General features: G+C 41.8%; 1 protein-coding gene across 1 annotated transcript; it reads left to right on the plus strand.

Moving 5' to 3' along the window:
• TRMT2B (tRNA methyltransferase 2B) lies at window positions 1-26,895 on the plus strand. The gene is given in 15 exon segments (XM_024746523.1): window positions 1-57; window positions 1,373-1,595; window positions 4,838-4,946; window positions 5,647-5,701; window positions 7,035-7,169; window positions 7,979-8,078; window positions 9,652-9,722; window positions 23,127-23,226; window positions 23,229-23,272; window positions 24,450-24,544; window positions 24,809-25,023; window positions 25,194-25,295; window positions 26,381-26,493; window positions 26,495-26,501; window positions 26,727-26,895. Coding segments are annotated over 15 exon segments (1,530 nt in total). The 3' UTR covers window positions 26,831-26,895.
• Window positions 26,896-27,302: the final 407 nt, after the last annotated feature.

The raw sequence follows: 27,302 nt of genomic DNA on the forward strand, positions 1-27,302 counted from the left end.
ATGAGAAATTATAAAGGAGCAGAAGGGCATGGGAAGGAGAAGAAAGGGGAAGAAGAGGTGAGGAAAGGAGTAGAGCTGGCTTTCTGAATAAGAGGGGATTAAGAGGAGAGAAAGGGAGAAGAGACCCAAAAGCACACTCATCTGGCCTGGTTTCACTTGCTAGCCCAGTGCAGGCTAGAAACCTGAAGCAGTGGTTTGCACTCCAATTTTGCTCAAGAGCCATTAGAGCAGTTAGGAAGGCCACAGTCTGAGTCAAGCACTTACCTGCTCAAGTCTTTAGAATGGGAAGCAAAGATCTCTCTTTTTTTCTTTTTTATAGTGGATTAAAAAATTTTTTTCATTAGGGTATAGTTGATGTATAATACTCTATTAGTTTCAGGTGTACAACATAGTGATTCAAAACGCTTATAGATTATACTCCATTTAAAGTTATTATAAAATATTGGGTGTATTCCCTGTGTTGTACAATATATCCTTGTAGTTTATTTATTTTACACATTGTATAAAGATCTTTTTTAAAAAAAGGTATATATGCACATGTGTGTGTATATACACACACAGTATATACAATTATTTTTGAATGATAATAGCTGACATTTATTGAGTGTGTGCTCACTCTGTTCTAAGCACTTTGCATGCATTAACTTCTTTAATCTTTATCAAAACCCAGTGAGGTAGGTACAATTGATACGGACATTTTTTCAGATGAGAAAAATGAGGCACTGAGCAATTAAGTAACTGGCCCAAATTCACACAGCTTATAAGTGGCAGATCTGTGCTTTGAACCTTGGTCAGGCTGACAATGTTTGCTGTTATGTGACTTATTGGTCCTTGTTTAACTTACTGCTGTACTCAATAGGGTTAATGCATTGCCTTGCACATAATAGGCATATTATGCTTTGAATAAATAACTGAAATGTTGACTATAAAGTGCTTTCCATTTAAGCCCAATTACTATTAAGCATACAAATCGAGCGTCATAAAATGTAGATTCACTTTGCTGTAAATTTTATTCTGTTAAAGTAACAGAATAAAAACAATTTTTTTTACAGCACATACGTGTACATCCTTCAACGCTGCGATTTGAGGAAGCCACCCCGCTCTTCATCTCCCAATCTTCCAATCCATTATGGATCTGATGCCTGCAATTCTACCATTAGAAAACTATTCTTTTGGTTGTAGGCTACCCCTATAGAGGTAGCGCTGTTTACGCTACAGTAGTGAGAATTTCTAAGTGATTTAGGAGATTTATCGAGATCCACCAATGGGAGGGTGAGGAGAGCAGGCAGGGGGCGGGGCCGCGCGGAGGGGTCGCTGGGTAGTGAAGGGGCCGGGCCTTAGCGCAACGAGTGCTTTGGCGGAAGATTTCTAGAGAAGCGCCAGGACAAAGTCGGGGGAAGGGCTCACGAGACAAGCTTCCAGGTGTCGGGCCAGTCAGCGCCCAGGGGGAGCCCAGCGTCCCGTCGCGTCTGTTCCGGGAGTAGAGGCGCTGGACGCACCAGGAAGTGACTCTCCCCAGCGGCTGCGATGCGGACCCTTAGCTGATTTTGTCGTTAACCGCCTCCGGTTTGTAAGAAGATTTATAGGTTACGAAGGTAAGAGGGGTACGTGGAGTGTTCGAAAACCCGATTTATCCCCTGCAGTAGAGAAAACTGTTTACTGCGCCAGGCTGCCTCCTGGGCGGGGAGTTGGGAAGGCAGGCGAGGTGGGGGAGGGGACGACCGGACGCTGGCTGCATGTGGTCGCATCCAGCTCTGCGTCCGCCTGTGTTCTGACCTCCCCCTGTTCCCTTTGTCGGCTCTTCTGGCCCTGCAGCCCGCCGAAGTTCAGTGGTAGCCTTTCCTAGTGTCTCTTCCTCGTTACCCTTCTTACAAACACGGTGGGCAGAACTTGCCCAAAGAAGAGAGGGATGGAAGGGCTGGTGAAGGGGGTCTGGTGGGGGAAGGAAGGACCTGACTGCACGTGGGCTGCAGTCAGGACGCAGCAGTACCCATCTGTCCGTCTGGTTTAGCCAGGAACCATGTCTGGGGCCAGGCCAGCTGCAAGAAGGGTGAACGGAGAGTGTAAGCAGGATCCTTTTCCGTGGGTGAACATTTGCTCCAAGGAGATCCTTGGCTCTGTGAGGATTAAACCTACTGCATAGTCTCTGCTTTGAACCTCTCTGAGCATTTCAGGCTGGTTAGCTATTCAGCCCTAGAGAGTTAGTATACCTTGCTCTCTGGCAGCTCTGGACCTTGGGTCTCTTTCTGATCAATTCCTGAGGCAGAAATAGAGCAGTTGTCACATTCTTTTTTTTTTTTTAACCCAAGCGTTTATTTAAAACAGGAAACACTATAAAAACGAAATATAACTCACTTTGACTGGTATTACTATACTGCCTTGAAAACTATATTTCACTTGAGAAATTACTAAGTATGATGAGAGGCTCTTTACCAGGAGAGATGTCTGGTTGGCACCCTGAAATAGTAGAGTCCTATTGTAGACTATATCTGACCATTTGGAGAAATGTAGAAGGACAAGGGGTACAGGGCAAGTGGAGCACAGTCATGGTGGCAGTCACCAGGGAGAGGGCCCACACTCTCAAAAAGTCTAAATATCATGGGATAGAGATAGCTGTACTCAAATTCCTCAGCTCCCCTGCCCCTCTGCCAACCCCCAGTGGGCCTGCAGTTTCCTTCTTCCTTCCCTGCCAGCTGGAGGGACAGGGCCCCTTTCCTGGAAGAGCACCACTTTCTCCACCTGTAGTGTGGGCCTCCTCAGTGCCCCTCTCCATACCATTCTTTATTCTTTGTCTCCTGCCCCTTCGCTCATTCCTTTCTCTGGTTTTGCTTTTCAAATATACACATCTGTCTCACCTTGGAAAAAGGTCTACCACAGGTCACACATTTGGTAGTATTAACAGGTGGTCCTGAGTGGGCCTTAAGTTCACCACACTCCAGCAGGCACTGAGGTTAGGAGAGTTTTCGTGTGTGTGTTGTTTAAGTTTCCACGTAATTGTTCTTACGCTCACAGCACTCGCATGCATTATATCTCACCAGATTTACAGGTTGGACACTTTAAGGCGCAGAGAAGTCAGGTGACACACTTCGAATCAGAGCCTGAGGCAGGGCAGTGACACATGTTGAACAGCTGCTGTGTTAGGCACAGACCTGAGTGCTTCCTATATATGAGCTCATTTAATTCTTACCACAACCCTGAAAGGTAGGTGGTACCAGTCATATTTTTATAGATGGTGACACTGAGATTCATAACACTTAAGTAACTTGCCCAGAGTCACAGAGCTAGTGAGAAGAAGAGCTGGGATTAGAACATGGCCCCAGAGCCCATGTTCTTAACGACTTGTCCCTTCCTGGGAGCTGGGTGGTGTGTGTTATTGTTAACATCTGAACTCCGGGCCACCTTAAATTTATTCTGTTAGAAATTTGAAATCCTCAGAATGCTTCCAAGCTATGACAGTTACTTTCTTTAGTACTTTGTAAACATACAAAATACTGTATGGGCTAAATATTACAGCACCCATGTCAGCATCCTCTAAATTATGTAGTGATCATACATACTAATTTTACAGTAATAGAGGGAGCCATGGAAGAATCTTTTTAATTCTTAAAATAAATTTATTTATTTATTTATTTTTGGTTGCATTGAGTCCATGGAAGAATCTTTGTTAATAAACCTATTCCATACGTTGGACTTGAAATGTATTTCATTATGAATTAAGGTATGACTTAACATTGGGATGAAATCCAAGGTAGAGGGCAAGGGCAAAAAGGTAATTTCATGGCAGATCAGTGAGGTGTCTGGCCAAGTCCATTCATGTGTCCTGGGTACTCAAAATAGTTAAACATCAATGATCAGGCACCATTAGGTAAATAGGCAACAACAGAGAGTCCTGTGTTGGAGAAAGAGGGGTTCCTTCCTCTTTCCAAAGTGAGGCCCTTCACCTGTTCTAACTCTTCCAGCTTTTGACTCATAGTTACTCCCACTATTCCTTCCCCCTGCTCCCTTCCTTTAATATTGCCACCCCCATTCAGTCCCATACTGTCTTTAAACATCATGACAGTTGTAATTAACATGTATTGAGTTTTTCCCAGGCACTGGACACTGCTCAGAGCTTTACAAACATCTTGTCTATTTAATCTTCTGCTGAGTGCTTTTTTTTAACATCTTTATTGGAGTATAATTGCTTCACAATGGTGTGTTAGTTTCTGCTTTATAACAAAGTGAATCAGCTATACATATACATATATCCCCATTTCTCCTCCCTCTTTTGTCTCCCTCCCACCCTCCCTATCCCACCCCTATAGGGGGTCACAAAGCACTGAGCTGATCTCGCTGTGTGTGCTATGTGGCTGCTTCCCACTAGCTATCTGTTTTACATTTGGTAGTGTATATATGTCCGTGCCACCCTCTCACTTTTTCCCAGCTTACCCTTCCCCCTCCCCGTGTCCTCAAGTCCATTCTCTACATCTGTGCATATTTGTTTATTTTTGTTTTTTGTTTTTTATTTCCATTTCTCTAGGAGGTGGGTCAAAAGGGATCTTGCTGTGATTTATGTCATAGAGTGTTCTTCCTATGTTTTCCTCTAAGAGTTTTAATGTCTGGCCTTACATTTAAGTCTTTAATCCATTTTGAGTTTATTTTTGTGTATGGTGTTAGGGAGTGTTCTAATTTCATTCTTTTTCATGTAGCTGTCCAGTTTTCCCAGCACCGTGCTAAGTGTTTTTTATTATCCTTTATTTAGCTCTTGCAACCACTCTATAAGGTAGATGCTATTATTATTTGCTCCCCTGGTGTGCCAGAAAACCTCCAGGTTGGTCACAACTCTTTCTGGTCTCAGCATGTAAGGGAAACTTCACCCACATGATAGCCAAGAAGTGTCAAAGAAGACAGAAAAGTCAAAAGAAACCAAGACATCTTGGACCACTAGATGATTCCTGGCAGGAAAGGTAAGGCCCTGGGTGATATCCCTTCCCCTTAACAAATCTGAATCTCTGGGCCTACTGAAATTCTGTATGCCTGACGTACAGTGTGGCATTTGCAGGGATTCAGGGGGGCACCTCAGGTAGGATACCCAGGGCAAACTTAAGACATCTAAGGAATGTTGGTGGAAATGCTTTGTGATTGCAGAAAATGTTCTCCTTGCCTTTATGTGTGTTTTTGGCAGAAAGAGAATATTAAACTGGGACCTTGTGTCTCAAAAGGTCCAGGACAGGTATACTGAAAACCAGGGACTTAGAGATGAGATGAATTAGAAATGAATAATCCCACCGCAGCCATGCAAACACAAATATACCTCATTTTATGCAACAACTGTATTTTCTAAATCAAATTATATTTTAAAAGTGTTAGGGAGGTGAGCTATTTAAAGGAACGCAACAGTGAAGCCTTTTTGTAATATGATTAATTACCTCCTGATAAATCTGGATTTTCCTTATATTAGGTTTGCCCATCTGTTCGGCTTTGTTAAGTAGACAGCACCAAAATGGGCTCTCCTCCCAGACTCCATCTCCCCAGGGGCCTGAGAGTTAGGTCTTCTGAATGATAAGTAAAATGCCAGAGCAAATGGTGGCAGGAAGTACTTATGCGTAGTAGGTGCTCAGTACATATTTAGATAATGAATGAGGTGCCTGGGTTATTTTATTCAAGGCTGGCTGATGTTGTGACGCCACTCTGGAGGCTGAGCCATGAAGAACAGCTCAAGGTAGGTACCCAGCTTAAGTCTTCACTCCTCCATTCTAGCAGGTGCTAGACTTGTAGGAAGCTTGGCTGAACAGGTCTACCCAGATGCCCCAATGTGTCCTTAAACTCAATATGCTAATGACTCTGAAATTTTCACTTTAGGCCAGTTATGTCTTCCAAACTCTAGAGCCTTATATCCGAATGCCTGTTTCCTTTCTTCCTTGCTTTTTTTGGGGGTTATTCTTACAGCTCTGTGTGTGTGAGTAGCAAGTGCTCTTGCTGCTTCATATATAGCTGCACTTTCCAACACAGTAGCCACTAGCTACACTACATGTGGCTATTTAAATTTAAATACAGTCAATTCTGCTCTAATGCTTGTTTTGAAAATGAAAATTTGTTCCAACAGATTGATTTATTAGGGAACAATTTGAACAAAATGCAGATTTCATGTTTGCTTAGGAGTGATTCTGTCCACGAGAAACATGAGATGAAAGGGGATCTGTACCCGGCCAAACTGAGCTGCATAAGAATTTGTAAAATGAGCATCCACACACATCTCCCAGCTCCCTCAGATCACTGAGTGTGGTATGAGCCACACCCATTCACATCTGCTGTGAGAACTTTCTGTTCACCCCCATAACCCTCCTTTCACCACCTCATGATAACTCATAAGTGGACAGCCACTTCCACAAGCAAGTTTCAGGTCTTTGTCAGGGTAATGAGCCATCCTTATTGTAGTGTTTATACATTGCTTAACCATTTAACATGTGCAAAACTTTTCTATGTTTATTAATTTCCTACCTTTTGTGTGTGTGTTACTGATAAATTTTTGGAATGTGTGTGCCCAACCCCATTTTCCCATGAGCCCTGAGACCTGTGATTTGTTTTGAGTAACTTTGCATAGTATGGTTTAGGAATGCTTGTGTCACGTGATAGCAGAGCCGACTGTTAATTAAAATGAAATAAAATAAAAAATTCGTTTCCTCAGTTACATGAGTCACATTTCAAGTGCTCAGTAGCCACCTGTAGCTAGTGTAGGCTGCCATATTACATAGAACATAACACCAATTGAGAACATTTCCATTATCACAGCAAGTTCTACTGGACAGCACTAACATATAGCTGGAATGTTCAGTCTGAAAGGTCAGATGAAATGGTGAGCTTACACAAGAGCTCACTTGACCTTTTCCCAGTACCTCATTAGGTCTGTTGCTGTTCCATCATTCTGAGATCCTTATCTGCTGAGACCATGACCCAAGAATCCGTGGGACAACCTTCTCTTATCCTGTTTGTTTTCTATTCTTTGAGGTGATACTGCAGAAGTCTTTTGTTTCACTGGTTATATTCTTTTGCAGGTGAAATTTGAAGCTCAGAAGAAAATTTTACAGAGACTAGAATTGTACCTACACATGCTCAATGGCGTCAATGTGACAACATCTGCACCCAGATCTGAGGGCCTCTGTTGTTTTCTCCATCCTATTATACCTTCTGTAAACCCCTACTTCCCTATCCTTTATCTACCAAGTCTCCTTAATAGCTAATACTATCAGCCAATACTTAACCAGGCACTTGGTGGGGACCAGGCCCTATGCTAAGTGAGTAACATGTATCATTGTCTTGTTTACTATTTACAGTCACACTGAGGGATAGACAGTGTCATTTTACAGATGAATACTTGAGGCTCAGAGAGATTAAGTGATTCGACCAAGGACACACATCTAGAAAGTGCCAGAGCTAAGGTTTACACTCAAGTTGATCTGATGCAGAGCCCACTTTCTCAACCAGTACGCTACTGCCTCCTTAGAAAGATTCCAGACTTTGGAAAACTTCTAATGAGGCCGCAGAAAGGCAGAATTTAATTTGTGGCAGAGGTTGGCAAACTATGGCCCTGAGGCCACATCTGCTCTGCTGCTTGACTTTGTAAATAAAGTTTTATTGGAACACAGCTGAGCTCACTTGTTTATGGATTGTCTATGGCTACTTTTGCACTACAGTGTCTGAGTTGAATAGTTGTGACAGGGACCGTATGGCCTGCAAAGCCTAAAATGATTTACTGTCTGGCCCTTTATTGAAAAAGTTTTCTGACTCCTGCTTTATGGCAAGATTGGAACTGCTTTCTCCTATGGAGTGTCTATGGAGTGTTTTGATCTTCTCAGTCATGGAATTTCACCTATGCCATACATTCCAAGCAAGCATCATTTATTTTTTCTCATCCAGAGAACATTCTTTCGTTCTTTGTATTGTCTTCCTTGGTTTTATTTGACCTGTTGTCCCTCTCCTGTGCTTCTGCCTTCTCCAGCCTGTCATCAGTGGCTACCGAAATAAGTCCACCTTCTCTGTGAACTGAGGTCCAGATGGCAATCCAAAGACTGTGGGGTACTACCTGGGAACTTGGAGAGGTCAGTCGAAGGCTGTGACTAGTAGAAATAACCAAACAAAAACTGAGAGGAAAGGGGAGGGTGCAGAGAACAGTGTCTGTGAGAGTGGAGAGGAGTGGGAAATATGGTGGCCCTAAAGGAGAAAGTTGAATTGGAAGCCTTTGATGCAGAGCATGATCACAAGATTAATTGGAGATGTGGTATATATATACACAATGGAATACTGCTCAGCTACAAAAAATGAAATAATGCCATTTGCAGCAATGTGGGCCTAGAGATTATCATATTAAGTGAGGTAAGCCAGACAGAGGAAAACAAATATCATTTATATGTGGAATCAAAAAAAATGATACAAATGAACTTACTTGCAAACCAGAAATAGACCCACAGACATAGAAAACAAACTTACGGTTACCAAAGGGGAAAGTAGGGGAGGGATAAATTAGGAGTTTGGGATTAACATATACACACTACTATATATAAAATAGATGACCAACAAGGGCCTACTGTATAGCACAGGGAACTCTACTCAATATTTTGTAATAACCTATAAAGGAAAAGAATCTAAAAAATATATATATATGTATATGTATATATATATACATATAAAACTGAATCATTGTGCTGTACACCTGAAAATAACACAACATTGTAAATCAACTATACTTCAGTTTTTAAAAAGGCATTAAAAAATAAGATTAATTGGGGATACTTTTTGGTGAGTAGTCATTGTATTATAGTACTAGGAATCAACCTCCCCGCCCCCCAGCTTTCTTCCTCTAAAAGCCATATGCCTGAGACCTAGTAAGCACTTCATAAATATTGATGCTGGTGCTGCTGGTCTCATTATCATCATTGTTGTCAACATCGTCGTCGTCATCATTGTTATCATTTTATGTTACTTTCTGTACTGGGAGCAGTCTCCTGCTTATTAGAGACATGCCCTTTCTATTTCACATCCCCATATCCCTGAAAATTAAGAGCTTTCTGCGATAAATCTGCCTTAAAAGAACTGGTAGGGGAGGTGAGTGCTGGTGAGAGAAATCACAGTGGCATATTTCTGAGACTTAATTCCAGTATCCATTCCCAGATTCCATTCCTGAACTTACCATTTGCCCATTTTCAATAAATCCACTTGAAACACCATCATTTTATATTAGTCACACTGTTTAATATCCATATGCCTTAAACTACAGTTCATTAGGGTAGGCACTTGGCTTTCTTTTTTTCCCCTGTGTGCTGAATTAAATGAGTATATGACATCAGTGTTCTGTTATTCACTAACAGAAAAACAAAACCCATTACATTTTACTTCCCTCTTAAAATCTGAACAGAAAGCAGACACTATCATATTGCACATTTGTGGCATGAGAGAAAATATTGCGGACTAGCTCCATTAAGAATAAGCTTTTTAATGGCCAGACCAGGAAACAGGTTTTCTCTGAAAAATGGCCTTGAGCATGAATTAGGTACTTTGCTTCTTCATATTTGAATATGCCTCTTTGGGTTAGGGAATTTGAGTTGCTAGACATTTTATTCTAAATAATCTTTTAGGAAGAAAACCATGTAAATCAAATTCTTTTTCTTTCCATAGACAGGAACATGGTCTGTGTACGGTCTAACCATCTGAAAAACATCCCCAAGAAACACAGTCAAGTGGCACAGGTAATAAGGAACAAAGGCTGGTTGAAGATGACCCCAGGCATTGCAGTCTATAACGGCAGCATGCCTGATACTTTAATCTTAGAGCTCTTCTAGTGCTATAGGGGAGGAGGGGTTCTGTTCTGAAAGTGTACTTCTTAACGGTGGAGAGAACATTGCTAGTGTTTCATTTCAGAGAGGGTGGAGAGGAGGAGAGAGAACTGCATCCATTATTGCAAATGTCAAGCATCCAAGGAATTTAATACAAGGGAAATTTAGGACAGAGAGATACTGATGAGGGCAGGATAGCAAGTGGCCGGTGTCTGTATTTGGAAGGCTAGTGTTTTCAGCAGAACAAGGTTGAAGCATATCATGAGAGATGTGGGAGTGGGTGTAAGGCATCTACATCATTAGATTGGCCTCTGAGACATTTTAGTATCCCTCTATTTCATGTACCCACTATTTATTGAGTACCTACTATGTGTCAGGCACTGGACTAGGTGCTGGGGATCCAGTGGTGATTCAAACAAACATGGTGCCTGCCCTCCTGGAACTTAAAAGAAAAAGGAAAAAGAAACAGGGCTTCCAACTGACATACTTGTTCCCTGTTTATACTTACAGCACCCATCCTCCTAATGATTCAGCTTTCTGACACTTAGGGTGGTGCCTTCTCATAAGACACATCTTGACCTCAAAGATTTCCTGGCTAGAACACAGCTCCCATCATAGGATCATTCTCTGGAAATCTTCCTGCATGACCCTTGTCAGCTTCTTCTCCCATTGTCTTCAGTGACTATTCCAAACTCTTACCTCTCCTCGAATTTCCTATCCCATCACATTTACCCTTGCTCTTGACAGATGGCTGTGCCTGGTTCTTCACTGGAAAATTAAGACCAACAGATGAGGATTCCCTTAGCTGCTTCCCCTACCATCTACCAATTTTGCTGAAATCTTACCCCTCCTTTCCCTCCTATCTCAGTGAAATGCTGTTAGTCTTCTACCTGTCCAAGGCTATTCTTCTTCCTTGAAACACCATCTTAGACTCATCTCCTCTCTCCCCAGGTCCCTTATTCCTTTGTTACATTCCCTCTTTCTCCCGTTTCTTTACCTACTTTTCTCCACCTCTACCGGCTCTTTTCTTTCATAAACATATTCAATTAAAAAAATCTGATGGTTCTTGCCTCTGCCCCCAACAATTCCTAGAAATTAATCTTGCCAAATTCATCAGTGAGCTCCGTTTTGCCAAATTAAATGGAAACTTTCTGCCCCTAACTTACTCACCTTTTCTCTGCCTTTGGTACCACTTATTATTCTTATTTTCCTCCTTGGGAACACTGTCTTTGTTTGGTTTCTGTGATACCATTCTCTGATGGTTTTCCTCCTATTTCACTGGCCACTTCTTAGTCGTTCTCATGGGATCTTTTTCTCCCTTTCTTTCCCACGATAAGTGTTGGTGTCCTCCAGGACTCTGTCCTTGGCCTTCTTTTTGAATATATTCATGGGAGATTGCACACCACTATAGCTGATGATTGGAATGACCACCTGTAAATTGACAACTCCTAAACTTATATTTGCATACCAGCTCCATCTTGAGCTTCAGGAGGTGGGGTTCCAAAGGCTACCGAACATCCTCACCTAGTTTTCCTGTAGAGCTCTTCAAATCAGCATTGGCCCAGATCCAGATTTCTCAACCTTCGCACTATTAACATTTTGGGTTGGATGGTTATTTATTGTGTGGGCCTCTTAGGTGCACTGGAGGATGTTTAGCAGCATCCGTGGCCTCTGCCCCCAGAGGCCATGAGTTGTGACAACCAAAAATGCCTCCAGATATCTCTTGTGGGGCACAATCGCCTCCGGTTGAGAACCATTGCCCTAAACTAAATTTACCCTCTTCCCTTTCCAAATGTGCCTTTTTCTCACGTTAGTAAATGGTAGCAATGTGTACTAGAAACATATGTCCTCTTAGACTCCTCTGTCTTAATTCTACCACTTCCTCCTCAGCCACATATAATAAATCTCCACGTCCTTTCAGTTTTCCTTTCTTTTTTTTGTTTTCTTATTTATTTCGTTCAGTTTTCCTTTCTAAAAATACTTTGACTCTACCCTCTTCTTTCTATTTCCACCACCATCATCACCACTCCAGTCCAAGCAACTGGTCTCTAGCATCTGTATTGTTATGACTGTAGATATTCACTCCTGAGCCAAGTAGATGTACTAAGATTTTGTTTCCTTTATTGTACTGTTTTTTTCTTTCATTTTATGTTGTGGAAAATTACAAACGTGTAAAAGTATAGAATGGTATAACACACCCCATGTACCCATTACCCAGCTTCAGTAACTATCAACACATGGCCCATCTTGCTTTCACTATACTCTCACCCACTTTCCACCAGCCCCTTTGGATTTGTTTGAGGCAAATTCCAGACATTATATCATATAAGATATAAATACCACAGCATGAGTTTTAACAGAAAGGACTTAATTTTTTAACATAGTTTCATACCATTGTCACACCTGCAAATAAACATTTATCCCATAATATCATCAACTACCTAGTAAATGTTCAGATTTGGCACTGTTTTATCTCATTAAAAAGCTTAATTGATATAGTTGGCTTGTTCAAATCAGGATTCAAACAAGGTATATACATTGCATTTGATTAACATGTCTCTTTAGCCTCTTAATTTGTAAGTACCTCTCCCTATTAATTTTTTTGTCCCTGCAATTTACTTTTTGAAGAAACTGGTTTGTTTTCCTCTGGAGATTCTCCCATTCTGGATTTTGCTGATTGAATCCCCTTGATATCATTGAATGTTCTTCCTCTATCCCCTGTATTTCCTCTAAGCTGGTAGATCTAGAGTGTTGATCAGATTCAGGTTTGATTTTTGGCAAGAATGTTTTTATATGTAGATATCTAATGGGCTCTCTTTCTTGGTGATGTTAACATTGAACAGTGGATTTAGGTGTCATCAGTCTGATTCACTCATTGAAAAGTTCCCTGTCAGTTTTTCGCTTAATGGTTTAGCTGTCATTATTCATCATGTTCTAAATCTATTATTTATTAGCTGGAATTCTTCTAGAAATAACTTTTCCCTATCAACCCTTTGGTTACTCTAAGGTACTCTTACAGGAAAGGCAGGATAAATCCTTGGTTCTTTCACCTTCCTCAAAAGATGATCAGTTAATGTGTTTGTTTTGGTATCATTAGGAACTCACAGATTTTTAACATACTTGATATGTTTCAATCTACTGCAGATACTAGGGGTTTTTTGGTACTCCAATTACTCCATTTTTGGCCAATTGAAACCTCTTTAAATTGGCTGTGAGACCTAGATGGCTGTGATAGTTCTGGAATGATAAGATATTTCTAGCACATCTAGTCCATTTTATGCTTGGGAGCTGGAATCAGCTGTTTCTTTTTTTTTTTTTTTTTTTTTTTTGCGGTACGTGGGCCTCTCACTGTTGTGGCCTCTCCCATTGTGGAGCAAGGCTCCGGACGTGCAGGCTCAGTGGCCATGGCCCACGGGTCCAGCCGCTCTGCTGCATGTGGGATCTTCCAGGACTGGGGCACGAACCCGCGTCCCCTGCATCGGCAGGCGGACTCTCAACCACTGCGCCACCAGGGAAGCCCTCAGCCGTTTCTTTAAGGAATCCTTGTCTCTGTTAGTGGGAAATGGCAGGGTGCTAGGTGCGTGCTTATTTATACTGAGTTGGTCATATTTCAATGCCTTTTTAGTGGACAGAGCTAGGAAATATTTTTTAAAAGAAAATATATCACGAGTTCACAGTAATATGTCCAAATCAAATTAAAAATTATAGAGTTTTTACTTAAATCCTTTGATTTTATATTTTTATCTCTTGTCTCTTACAATTAAAACTTTAGTCCTGACAATATTAGAATACTTACAGATGACGCTTGAACAAGGCCATGGTTAAGGGCGCCAACCCCTGTGCAGTCGAAAATCCACTTCGTATCTGTGGTTCCACATGTGTGGATTCAATCAGCCATGCATTGTGTAGTACTGTAGTACACGTTTAGTGAAAAAAATCTTCATATAAGTGGACCTGTGCAGTTCAAACCCATGTTGTTCAAGGGTCAGCTGTACTTATTTATTCTATCCTACTCTTTACATATAATTTCAGAACAACAATACTAGTATTATTACTAACAAATGATTACTGAAAAGAGCTCAAGATTTCTGTCCAGTTCTTTTTGTCCAATTATTGTGGCTCTGAAGGAATTCATCTCTGCAGTTACACCACCAACTTGACATGATACATGGATTCTTTTTTTTTTCTTCATTCTTCTTGCTTTCAAATTTTAGGGATTGATTTTTTTCTTTTTCCTTTTGATTAAATTTTTGTTTTATAATTTTGTAAGATATTTACATGGTTTCAAAGTCATATCTACAAAATAAAGGTGTATTTTCTTTTTGTTTTGTTTTTTGGCTGCACCGCATGCAGGATCTTAGTTCCCTGACCAGAGATTGAACCCGCCCCCCCTGCAGTGGAAGTGCAGAGTCTTAACCACTGGACCTCCAGGGAAGTCCCATAAAGGTGTATTTAAAGAGGTCTAGCTTTCACTTCTGTCCCCTCTGCCCAGTTCCCTTCCTCCTTCTATGGGTAACATTTTTATTCACTTTTATTTATTTTAAAAAATGGAAACATATTTGTATCTCCCCTTTTCTTAGCTAAAAGGTAGCTTAATATGAAAACAGTTCTGTACCTTTTTTCCACATAATAATATGCTTCGTTTTTTTAATATTTACAATTGTTATATCTTCTTCTTGGATTGATCCTTTGATCATTTTTTAACATCTTTATTGGAGTATAATTGCTTTACAATGGTGTGTTAGTTTCTGCTGTATGCTTCGTTTAAAAAAAAATAACTGCTTAGTCCTATGTAATATGATGGATTTTACAACTTTTAGTTTTCATTGGCTTGAATAATTACCTCATTTTCTCATTGGCTTAGTTCTCTCTGAACCTATTGCTAATTTTCTGAGTGCTCTAAGAGCTCTGTCAAACATTCATCAGTATTCTCCATATGGTCAAAAACTTGAGCTTAGTATTTTCCCTGAAGACCTTTTTTCTGGAGTCTCCATCCTAGGCTCCTGAGGCCGTCTGCCTAGCTGTTATCTTGGGACTCCTTTTGCTGTTCTTCTGTCTTTACCCCTGTTTCTCAGATCCCCTGTCTTCCTTTTTCTGGTTTACATCCTCATTTAGCTGGAATACAACCTCCATTAGCTTCCTGAGGAAGGGTGCCTAGGAGTAAACTTTGAGTCTTTGCATGTCTATAAATGTCTTAGTTCTTTCCTGACATATGACTGAGAGTATTTCTAGATTTCAAATACTAGGTTTGAATCATTTGCCTTTATAAATTTGAAGACATGGTCTCATTGTCATCTGGCCACTAATATTGTGTAAGTCTGGATGCTACTTTAAGTCCTATTCCTTTGTAGATAATCTCTCCCCTCTTTATTTCTCTAGAAGCTTTTAGGGAATCTCTGTCCGTGAAACTTCATGACCATGTGGCCCTTCTTTCATTCATTGTGATGGGCACTTTCTAGTCCTTGTCAAGCTGGAAACTAATACTTTCAGACATGGGAAATTTTCCTGTATTATTATTTTTTTAATTTATTTTTTATTTTTGTATTTTTGGCCATGCCACGTGGCTTGTGGGATCTTAGTTCCCCAACCAGGGCCTGAACCCGGGCCCCTGCAGTGAAAGTGCCAAGTCCTTACCACTGGACCACCAGGGAATTCCCTATTTTTATTTTTTTTTTATTGAAGTATAGTTGATTTACAATGTTGTGTTAGTTTCAAGTGTACGGCAAACTGAGTCAGTTATATATATATATTCTTTATCAGATTCTTTTCCATTATAGGTTATTATAAGGTGTTGAATATACTTCCCAGTGCCATACAGTAGATCCTTGTTGTTTCTCTATTTTATATATAGTAGTGTGTATATGTTAATCCCCAAATCCTAATTTATCCCTCCCCTGCTCCTTCCCCTTTGGTAACCATAAGTTTGTTTCTATATCTGTGAGTCTGTTTCTGTTTTATTTTATGTATGTATGTATGTATGTATGTATGTATGTATGGCTGGCTGTGTTGGGTCTTCATTGCTGTGCGTGGGCTTTCTCTAGTTGCGGTGAGTGGGGGCTACTCTTTGTTGTGGTGCGCGGGCCTCTCGTTGTGGCTTCTCTTGTTGCAGAGCAGGGGCTCTAGGCACGCAGGCTTCAGTAGTTGTGGCACATGGGCTCAGTAGTTGTGATTTGTGGGCTCTAGAGCTCAGGCTCAGTAGTTGTGGTGCACGGGCTTAGTTGCTCTGCAACATGTGGGATCTTCCTGGGCCAGGGCGAACCCATGTCCCTTGTATTGGCAGGCAGATTCTTAACCACTGCGCCACCAGGGAAGCCCTCTGTTTGGTAAATAAGTTCATTTGTATCATTGTTTTAGATTCCACAAATAAGTGATATCATATGATATTTATGTTTCTCTGTCTGACTTACTTCACTTAGTATGATAATCTCTAGGCCCATCTATGGGTTACTGCAAATGGCATTATTTCATTATTTTTATGGCTGAGTAATATCTCATTGTATATATGTACCACATCTTCTTTATCCGTTCCTCTGTCGATGGACATTTAGGTTGTTTCCATGTCTTGGCTATTGTAAATAATGCTATGAATATTGCGGTGCATGTATCTTTTCAAATTAGAGTTTTCTCCAGATATCTTCCCAGGAGTGGGATTGCTGGATCATATGGCAACTCTATTTTTAGTCTTTTAAGGAAGCTCCATACTGTCCTCCATAGTGGCTGCACCAATTTACATTCCCACTGACACTGTAGGAGGGTTCCCTTTTCTCCACACCCTCTGCACCATTTATTTGTAGACTTTTTTTTTAATTGGAGTATAGTTGCTTTACAAAGTTGTATTAGTTTCTGCTGTACAGCAAAGTGATTCAGTTATACATATATATATATCCACTCTTTTTTAGATTTCCTTCCCATTTAGGTCACCACAGAGCATTGAGTAAAGTTCCCTGTGCTATACAGTACATTCTCATTAGTTATCTATTTTATATATAGTATTTGTAGACTTTTTGATGATAGCCATTCTGACTGGTGTGATGTATTATTTCTTTAAGTACTTCCTCTCATTTTCTTTGTTCTCTCTATACCTCCTATTATTTGGATTTTGGACTTCAGGAATTGATTCTGTAATCTGCTACTCATTCCTCTTCTATTTTCCATCTCTTTTCCCTTTTGTTCTTCTTTTTGTGAAATTTTCTTGAAATAAATGCCAACATTTTTATTGACTTTTTTTCTACCACCTTTTAATTTTCAAAAGCTTTTGCTTGTTCTCTGTTCCTTTTGTATAGCATCTTCTTTTTTTAAAATAATGTAATATATATACACACACACATATATATATATTTTTTTAATCTTGCTTTTGCCTTTATTTTCCTGTTTTTTTTTTGCGGTACGTGGGCCTCTCACTGTTGCGGCCTCTCCCGTTGCGGAGCACAGGCTCCGGACGTGCAGGCTCAGCGGCCATGGTTCATGGGCCCAGCCGCTCTGCGGCATGTGGGATCTTCCCGGACCAGGGCACGAACTCGTGTCCCCTGCATCGGCAGGCAGACTCTCAACCACTGCGCCACCAGGGAAGCCCTTTTTCCTGTTTTTTGAATTGTCTGCTTCCTTCAGGGATTTTTTCCCCCTGTTTGTTTTGGGTATTGTCTTTTGCAATGAAGGCTTTAATCAAATAGCTGGTGGTAGTTGCCTGACTGTTCATGTTTAAGCATGAGGCTTTAAATTGATTGGCAATTCAGCTTGAGTGGGTTTGTTGATTCTTGGCTTCGCTGCTGGTGCTTGTGGGTGGGGGCCCATCTCTCTCTCTTGGGAGATCATTACTCTGGGACTATTCAGTTTCTTGAGAGAATTTACATTGAATCTTCCTGTTTCCACCCCTGTGCCACAACTCCGCCTGGTATTTCCTGGTATTTGTGTGTTCATTTTTTCCTAAGGGGAAAAAACATCCCCAACCTCCTGCTACAGAAGGATAGAGGTTTTTGGTAGGATGAGGTTGTTTACCAGTTTTATGTCCAGACTTTCAACCAAACCCTGTTTTAAGCCCTGTACCTTATCCCATCTCTATCTCCTTGCACTTCAAATTTGAGCCTTTCCAGGCTTGTGTGGAGCAGGTAAGCCTTACCTCTCATCAGATCCCCCTTTGTAGGCAATCCAGATGTAGCTTCCTTCATCTTGCTAAGTCAGTTGACATTCCAGTCTTTTATCTGGTTTGCTCTTGTTGTCTTCTCTCCCATTATCTCTGTTCTTTCTTTCATTTATTCATTCAACAAGTACAATTGAGTACCTACAAATGCCAGGCACTATTCTAGGTGCTTAGGATACAATAATGAAGAAAATATCCCTTCCCTTGTGGAACTTATATTTTAGTGGGGGGAGACAGATTTTTAAAAAAACATAATAAAGTAAATTATATAATATGTTAGAAGGTGATAAGTGCAGTGCTGGTCTGAATGTTTCTGTCCCTCCAAATTTCATATGTTGAAATCCTCACCCCCAAGGTAATAGTATTAAGAGGTTGGGGCCTTTGGGCGGTGCTTAGGTCATGAGAGTGGAGCCCTCATGATTAGGATTAGTGCCCTTATAAAAGAGGACCCAGAGAACTAGCTTGTCCATTCTTTTCATTTATTTGTTTAAAAAATTTTTTTTGGCTGTGTTGGGTCATCGTTGCTGTGCACGGGCTTTCTGTAGTTGTGGTGAGCGGGGGCCACTCTTCGTTGTGGTGCGTGGACTTCTCATTGTGGTGGCTTCTCTTGTTGCAGAGCACGGGTTCTAGACACGCAGGCTTCAGTAGTTGTGGCATGTGGGCTCAGTAGTTGTGGCTCATGGTCTCTTGAGCGCAGGCTCAGTAGTTGTGGCGCACGGGCTTAGTTGCTCCGTGGCATGTGGGATCTTCCCGGACCAGGGCTCAAACCCGTGTCCCCTGCATTGGCAGGCAGATTCTTAACCACTGTGCCACCAGGGAAGCCCCTAGCTTGTCCATTCTGCCATGTGAGGTTCCAGTGAAAAGACAGAAGCCGTCATTGAGGAAGCTGTCACCAGACACTGAATCTGCCGGAACCTTGATTTTGGATTTCCCAGTCTCCGGAACTGAGGAATTTTTGTTGTTTATAAGTCATCCAGTTAATGGTACTTTTGTTTTAGCAGTCCAAACAGACTAAGACAAATGCCATGGGGAAAATACAGCAGGATAAGGAGGATGAGAAATCATAAGTTTGGGGGAAATGCGGGTTGTAATTTTAAATGGGATCAACGTAGGCTTCATTGAGAAGGTGATATTTGAATAAAGCAGTAGTTCTCAACTGGAATTAGTTTTGCCCTACAGGGAACATTTAGCAATGTTGGAGACATTTTTGGTTGTCACCACTGGGGGATGGTTGGACGGTGCTACTGGTATCTGTCTAGTGAGTAGAGGCCAAGGATGCTGTTAAACCTCCTGCAGTGCACAGGACAGCCCCCCACAACACAGAATTGACAATAGTGCCAAGGTTGAGAAACTTTGGAATTAAGACTTAAAGGAAATGAGGGTGTCAACCATGTGGAGGTCTGAGGGAAGAGCATTCTAGCCAAAGAGAACAGCCATGGCAAAGGCCCTAAGGTAGGAGTATGGCATGCTTTCTGGAGGAACTGAAGGTAGACTCAGAAGAGTAATAGGAGAAGAGGTAAGGTAGCTAATGGGGACCAGATAGTGTAGTGCCTTAGAGGTCATTGTTGGGACTTTGGCTTTTATTCTGAGCTGTTGGAGGTTTTGATTGGGGGGTGGGCATCTCATGATATGATTTAGGTTTTAAACAGGATCACTCTGGCTATTATATTGTGTATGGATTGTTGTAGGGAAAGGTAGAAGCACGGAGAGACTAGTTAGGAGGCTCATGTGGTAATCCAGATGTGAGATGATATAGCCCAGTGGGAGCAGCAGTGGAGGTGGATATATCTTGAAGACAGAACTGCAGGCTTTCTTGATTGATTGAGTGAAAGGTATAAGAGAAAGAGAGGAGTGAAAAATGGCTCTAGGTTTTTGGGAGGAGAAAGTGGAACAGTGGAGTTACTTTCTACGGAAATGGAAAAAGCTGTGGCAGAGCAGATTTGAGCAGGGGGAGGTTAGCAGCTCAATTTTGGACATGTTGCATTGAGATACCTATTAGGCATCTGAGTGGATATGTTAAATAGGTAGTTGGATCTGTTAGGATGAGGTTCAAGAATTAGAAATCTTGGAGTTGTTAACATGTAGATGTTATTTAAAATCATGAGACTGGAAGAGATGACCAAGGGAGTGAGAGTAGATAGAAAGAGAACAGGAACATGGACTGAGTCCAGGGGCATTCCCATTTTAAGAGGTCTGGGAGGAGAAGAGGAACCAGTAAAGGTGACTGAGAAGGGGCAGCCAGTGAGGTCAGAGGAAACCAGGAGAGTGTGGGATCCTGAAAGCCTAGTGAAGACAGTGAACTGAGGAGGAGGGGCTCATCAGCTGTGCCAGTGCTGCTGGTAGGTCAAGTAAGATGAGTGTGAATTGACCTTTGAACTGCATGACACGGAGGTCGTTGGTGACCATAATGGGAGCTGTTTAGGTGGAGTGGTGGGGACCTGATTTCAGTGGGTGAGTAGAAGGAGAGGAATGGGAGGCAGTGAATATAGACACTTCTTTTGAGGAGCTTTGCTACAAAGAGGAGCGGAGAAATGGAACAGTGGCTGGAGGGGAAAGTGGGTTCGAGAAGGTTACTTTTCTTTTTAAAGGTGGGAGAGTTAGAAGAACATGCTTGTGTATTGATGGGAATGATCCAGTAGTGAGGGAGGAAAATGATGCAAGAGAGAGAGAAGGGAGAATTGGTGGATCAATGAGTTTAAATACGTTTATGTCTTTTTTATTCCTTTATTTCATTTTAGTGGGATTTTTAAGAGGAATAGCCTGTTATTTTAACCAGAAGGCCCTTTCACTCTTTTTAAAAATTTTATTTTATTGAGGTATAATTGACATGCAACATTGTGTAAGTTTAGGGTGTACAGTATGTTGATTTGATACATTGATACAGTTGACCCTTGAACAACATGGGGGTTGGGGCGCTGACCCTCTGCACAGTTGAAAATGCACCTATAACTCTGTAGTTGGCCCTCCATATCCTTGGTTTTCCCGTATCTGCAGTTCCATGTCTCGAGTTCAACCAACCCCAGATTCAACCAACCCCAGATTGTGTAGTAATGTAGTACGTATTTGTTGAAAAAAATCCACATGTAAGTGGACCCACACAGTTCAAACCCATGTTGTTCAAGGGTCAACTGTATATTGCAATATGATGCTTAGGCATTCCCATGTAAGAATAGGAGTTTCAGGCTCTGTTTTATAAATGAAGAAACCAAAGCCTTGGCTCATACAATGGAGAAGCTGTATTTCATATTTACTTACCCATTATCTTCCAGGTCAGACTCAGTTTTTCAGTTCCCATCCTTCTAGGACCTCAAAGACATTTGAATCTTCTTCCAGAAAACATTCCTTTCCAACCAGCAAGTAAACAACAGTTGAAACAGTCTTCCTTTAAATCACCAACTTCAAAATTTGGAAAAATTTGTTCAGTATAAGTATAGTTAAGCATCTTATGTTGCATTTATATGAAATTATAGCAGAAGTGGTCAAGTGCACCCTTAATTGATTTTTACCCTCTCAAGTGGCACTGTTTTTTGGTGTAACTCTCCTTTCCATGCACTGTTTTGGGTTTTTGTGAAAATACAGTGGATCCAGAACCCATGCATTATGAAAACAAGAGGACCTAGTAAATCAGATAGTGTGTCCTGTTGTGGCAGCAACTGGCTTGTGTTTGAAGTTTGGCTTTAAGGATTTTTGATATCTCAACACTGAATCAGGATTGCTTTTGACCTGTATTTACCAGGGGAAGATGAAGGATCCAACTAAGCTGGTTGGCACCTGGTTATATGAAGAAATACAGAAACAATGGGCTTACATCAGGAAGTTATAAGTAAGAATGGAATTATAGCAGCTTAGTAGTATATTAAGAATTGCTGCCAGGAGGAATTCACAGAAATGGATGATTATTGTATTCCACACTGTGTACACAACAAGCTGAAATTCTTCATACAGATACCTTTGCTGTTCTTTCATACCTTCTTTCAATAATAATTATTGAGCACTGGTTATGTGCTAGACTCAGGATACAACTCTGAGCCTTCATGGAGCATACTTTTTGGGCTATCATGGATAGGATCCCTCAGTAAGGTTGCAGGGCAGTGATCATGTTTCTTATATCACTGCATTAGTTTGCTAGGACTGCCATAACAAAATCCCACAGACTGGGTGGCTTAAACAACATAAACTTATTTTCTCACAGTCCCAGAGGCTGGAAGTCCAAGATCAGGGTGTCAGCAGGTTTGGTTTCTTCGGAGACCTCTCTCCTTGGCTTGCGTGCAGATGGCTGCCTTTCTGCTGTGTCCTCATGTGGGCTTTCCTCTGTGCACGTGCGCATCCCTGATGTTTCTGTATATCCAAATTTCCTCTTCTTATAAGGACAACAGTCAGATTGGATTAGAGCCCACCTTAACTGCCTCATTTTAACTAATCACCTATTTAAAGGCCCTATTTCCAAACACAGTCACATTTTGAGGTACTGGGGGTTAGGACTTCAATGTATGAATCCTAGGGGGACACAGTTCAGCCCATAACACTCTCCTCTGGACCCTCAAAATTCATGTTCTTCTCACATGCAAAATACATTCACCCCCATTCCAACAGCCCAAAATTCTTAACACATTCCAGCATCAACTCTAAGTCCTAAATCTCATCTAAATGAAGTGTGGATGAGAGGTATCAGTCAAGGTATAATTCATCCTAAGACAGAATTAGCTATGAACCAGTGAAGTTGGACAAATTATCTGCTTCCCAAATACAATCGTAGGACAGGCATAGGATAGACATTTCCATTCCAAAAGGAACAAATCAGAAAGAAGAAAGGGGTCTTGGGTCCCAAGCAAATCTGAAACCTAGCAGGGCAAATTCCACTAAACTTTAAGGCTTGAGAATAATCCTCTATGGGTTGATACTATCCTCTAGGCCCACTGGTGTGGTGGGCCCACTGGGGTGGCAGTGTGGCCAACTGAAACCACAGCATTCGGACCCACCCTAATGGCCTAATTTTAACTTAAACACATCTTTAAAGACCTCGTCTCCAAATCTGGTCACATTCTGAGGTACTAAGCGTTCAACATACGAATTTGGGTGTGGGGGGGATACACTTCAGCCCATAACAGTCGCTCGGCATGAATAATGAGCTGTCAAACTTTGTTAGTTTTGCCTGTGTAATAGTACTGTTTTCTTCCTAGTACTACAAAGTATTCCTTCGGCAGTCCCCATTGGAGCCCTGCCTTCTGTTTCGTGAAGGTGGGTACTGGCGTGAGCTCATAGCCCACACCAATAGCCAAGGCACACAATGGCCATCATCACTTTCCATCCCCAGGAATTAAGGCAGGTGAGACTCAAAGGATGGTAAGGAACAGCTTCTATAGCAGCCCTTACTATCAATATGCTGCAGTTGGTATTTGGAGGTTTCAGGGAAGATAGCAGAAACAATGCATCCATAGAATGTATGGGTTGGAAAGAAGGGTTGGGGATGATGATGAGGAGATGGCAAGGATCCTGTTAACCATGCTGCTGGCATAATGAAACCAAAGAGACTGAGGCTAGGTTACCAAGTTAATTATCATGTGAGGACTCCTGAGGATTTTCACAAGAACTTTGCCCATAGAACTTATTAGGTGTTCTACTAATTCCAGAAGCCAATTTAATAGAGACTAGAATATGGTCAGAATTTCATAATCTACATAATACTTTTACATTTGTAATACACTTAGAGCTTTCAAACATGCCTGTATCAAAATATTCTAATACTTATGTGATCATCTCAAGCAACTTGTGAAGTAGGCTGGAGGGGGAGAGGTATTGTTCCCTTCATTTCACAGCTGAGCAAATGGAGGCATAGAGGTACGCAACGTTAAAGAGCTAGTAAATAGCAAAGCTGTAGGGCTTGAACCCAGGTTGTTGATTCCTGGCCTTTTAACTCTATAGCTCCAACATAGTTTATTGTCATGTCCTTGTGTCGAGCTAATGGATAGGGCTCTCTGTAGTGACGTAAGAATTTTAAAACATTTAGAACTCGAAGAAAGGATTTAGTTACCGTGCTCATTCTGTTCCGTGCCCTTTCTTTCCTTTCTCTTAGGACGTGTGTCTTCTGAGGTGGTGTTTGGATGGGTGGATGGGATATTTGAAGTAGAGAAGTATGAAAGGAATTGAAAGGTTATTGCTTGTTTGTGATGGGACAAAAGCTTAGTTTAGCTCCTAGGTTACAACAAGAATAACTCTCACACTTTCTTTAGAGAACTATTAAAGAGGCTCAAGCCAGAGAAAGTGCCGTGTCTGTTGTATAGCATTTGTCAAAAGCCAATAAGCAAAGCAGTGCTTCTGCTGAGATGTGAAAATAGCTTTTTTTTTTTTTTGGTCCTACAGAACATTGCTTTAAGTGTTATCTATAACACTTGAGTAACGTGCCTTCTTGTCTGACTACTGCAGGGCTGATTACCATAGAGCTTGGAGAGAAAATTTGTAAGAGGTGGGTTTTTGCTTGACTCCTGATTTTGTGGTCTGGGCAGGAGGAGCTCTGTGTCCAGAAGGAGACTGTAAAGAAGTTTTTCACCAAAGGGCCAGGAGCAGTCTGTGACTTGACATCACTTTACTTCCAGGAAAGGTAAACCTGGGACAGCCCAACAGCAAGCCGCAGTCTTATGGCTTGCCATAGTCTGGGTTGTGGATTACTGAGGCAGCGCTGCTGATGACCAAGTGTTTGCATGTACCTCCATCCCCTGAGAGGGAAACTCCTCCAGAGCTCTCAGGGCCATGCCATGGAGGCTTTGTCTCCTAGCTGAGATGCTGGGGCCTCCCTCTCCAACCAACCACTAGAGATAGGTTGGCCTGCCATTCCAAGGTGCTTTCTTCTTTTATTCTTTTCTAGCACTACGACCCGTTGCAGCCATCAGCAGTCCCCCTACCAGCTCCTGTCTGGGGAACCCCACATCTTTGAAGATCTCCTGGGGTTGAAGATCTGCATCTCTCCAGATGCCTTTTTCCAGGTTAACATTGCTGGTGCAGAGATACTGTATCGGACTGTGGGGGAGCTGAGTGGAGTGAACTCTAACACCGTCCTCCTTGACATCTGCTGTGTAACTGGCAAGTGGCAGCCCAGGGCAGAATCAACATGCAGCTTATCTCCCCAACACCATCCACGCAGCACCCAGGGCCCTTGCAGCCGAGGTGGGGAGTTGGTGGTAGTGGTGCAGGCATAACCTCATTGGTAATACCATAAAATACCCTCCTCTTATTCTCTCCTACTTCCCCAGGTGTGATTGGTCTCTCTCTGGCTCAGTATACCTCCTAGGTCCTTGGGATTGAGTTGGTGGAGCAGGCGGTAGAGGATGCCAGGTGGACTGCAGCCTTCAATGGTACACTGCTCACATTCTGGGGAGAAATTAAGAGCTGTAGTTGTTCTGTACTATGGGAACGGTTGTGTGGGAAAGGGCATCTACCGTATCCACGACTGGGGAGGAAGGGAAGGTGTTCTGGAGTGCTCAGAGTTGGATCCTGATGACTTTCTAAAAGAGGTCCCCCTTTTTTTTTCTTTTTTTTTTTTAAAAATTTGAAGTATAGTTGATTTCAATGTTGTGTTAGTTTCAGGTATACAGCAAAGTGAACACTGCGGCGAGGAGTGGCCCCCACTCACCACAGCTAGAGGGAGCCTGGGCACAGCAACGGGGACCCAACACAGCCAAAAATAAATAAATTCATTAAAAAAATTATTTTCCCTTATAGGTTATTACAAAATATTGAGTAGAGTTCCCTGTGTTATACAGTAGGTCTTTGTTGGTTACCTATTTTATATATAGTAGTGTGTATATGTTAATCCCAAACTCCTAATTTATCCCTCCCTAATCTTTTTGTTTCTATCCGGAAAAAGCCTAAGGGAAGGAATAAGCCTAGCTGATAGGAAGGGAACTTGGCAAAACTTTGAATAATATAGAAGAGCCTTCTTGACATTAGACTCATGAGTCATCATAACAATACAATAGGTTTCAAACTATTTTTAGCAGTAGGACCTTTTCTTTGAACAAAGTCTTAGGCCAAACTGCAACATAGAAAAAAGATTTTCTTTCCCCTCTACCTCACTTCTAGACAGCTCCTGAGGCTCCATGTGAAAGCCTCCAATATAGCAGAAGGAGCACTTGAGTTATAGTCAAGGTTCTCTTCTTGGTATAGGTCCTTATGTGCTGTGTGAGTCACTAAGTTGTGAAATAACACATCTAGTCTCTCAAGCTGAAAGGCCTACAGAGATATTGCAAGGGAAAGCGCATTGGAAAAAATGAAGCAGCTTCAAAAGCATTTCTTTCATTGTTATGCAGAAGTATGTTAGATCTAAAGAGAAGATGGCAGAGCCCTCCCTGCTTTCTGTACGTTTCTATAAAGCTGAAGCTCCCCACCCCCAACTGCTTGGCTTGCATTTTGAGTTATGGCACGTGGGCCTCTCTTGCAGGCATCACCAACTGTGAATTCCATACTGGTCGAGCAGAGAAGATTTTGCCACAGCTACTAAAGTCAAAGGAAGATGGGCAGTTAATTGTTGCTGTAGTGAACCCAGCCCGGGCCAGGACTGCGTAAGGATGACTAGATTTCCTGCTACAGAGCTAGTTAGGTATTCCCATGATGTCCACCAGCTTTGGTCTCTCATTTCTACACCATGTTAAGGCTGCTCTCAGCTGGCTCTGAACCTGCTTCTCCTCTTTTCCTAACCAGTGCTATGTGCCAGCCAGTTGCAAGTTTGTGATAACCTGGACCATGATAGTTTAATTATATTAATAGCAATGTGTTTCTTCCTTTAGATTACCAGGTGGTTCAAGCCATTCGAAACTACGGGGCCATCCGCATACTAGTTTTTGTTTCTTGCAAGCCCCATGGTGAAATCACAAGGAACATCATTGAGTGAGTCTTGACTTCGTTTTTAAATTATTTTTCCTGGGCTTCCCTGGTGGCGCAGTGGTTGAGAGTCTGCCTGCCGATGCAGGGAACACGGGTTCGTTTCCCGGTCCGGGAAGATCCCACATGCCACGGAGCGGCTAGGCCCATGAGCCATGGCTGCTGAGCCTGCATGTCCGGAGCCTGTGCTCCGCAACCAGAGAGGCCACAACAGTGAGAGGCCCACGTACCGCAAAAAATAAATTAATTAATTTTTCCTGATGGTCAAAGTAATCCTTATTGTTATGCTTATTGTGCAGAATTTGGAAAGTGTACAGAAGTATAAAGAAATAAAAAAGTCATTATACTGTCATCAAGAGTCAATTATAGGGCCAGGTCTTGGATGAGGCAAATAAAGCAACCCACATCAGGTACAAAATTTAAGAGGATGCCCCAAATCTTAGTAATCAAGTTGCATTTTTTTTTTCTTTTTCTGGGCAAAG

This window comes from Neophocaena asiaeorientalis, unplaced genomic scaffold, assembly GCF_003031525.2.
Source record: "Neophocaena asiaeorientalis asiaeorientalis breed wild unplaced genomic scaffold, Neophocaena_asiaeorientalis_V1.1 scaffold406, whole genome shotgun sequence".
Classification (NCBI taxonomy): domain Eukaryota; kingdom Metazoa; phylum Chordata; class Mammalia; order Artiodactyla; family Phocoenidae; genus Neophocaena; species Neophocaena asiaeorientalis.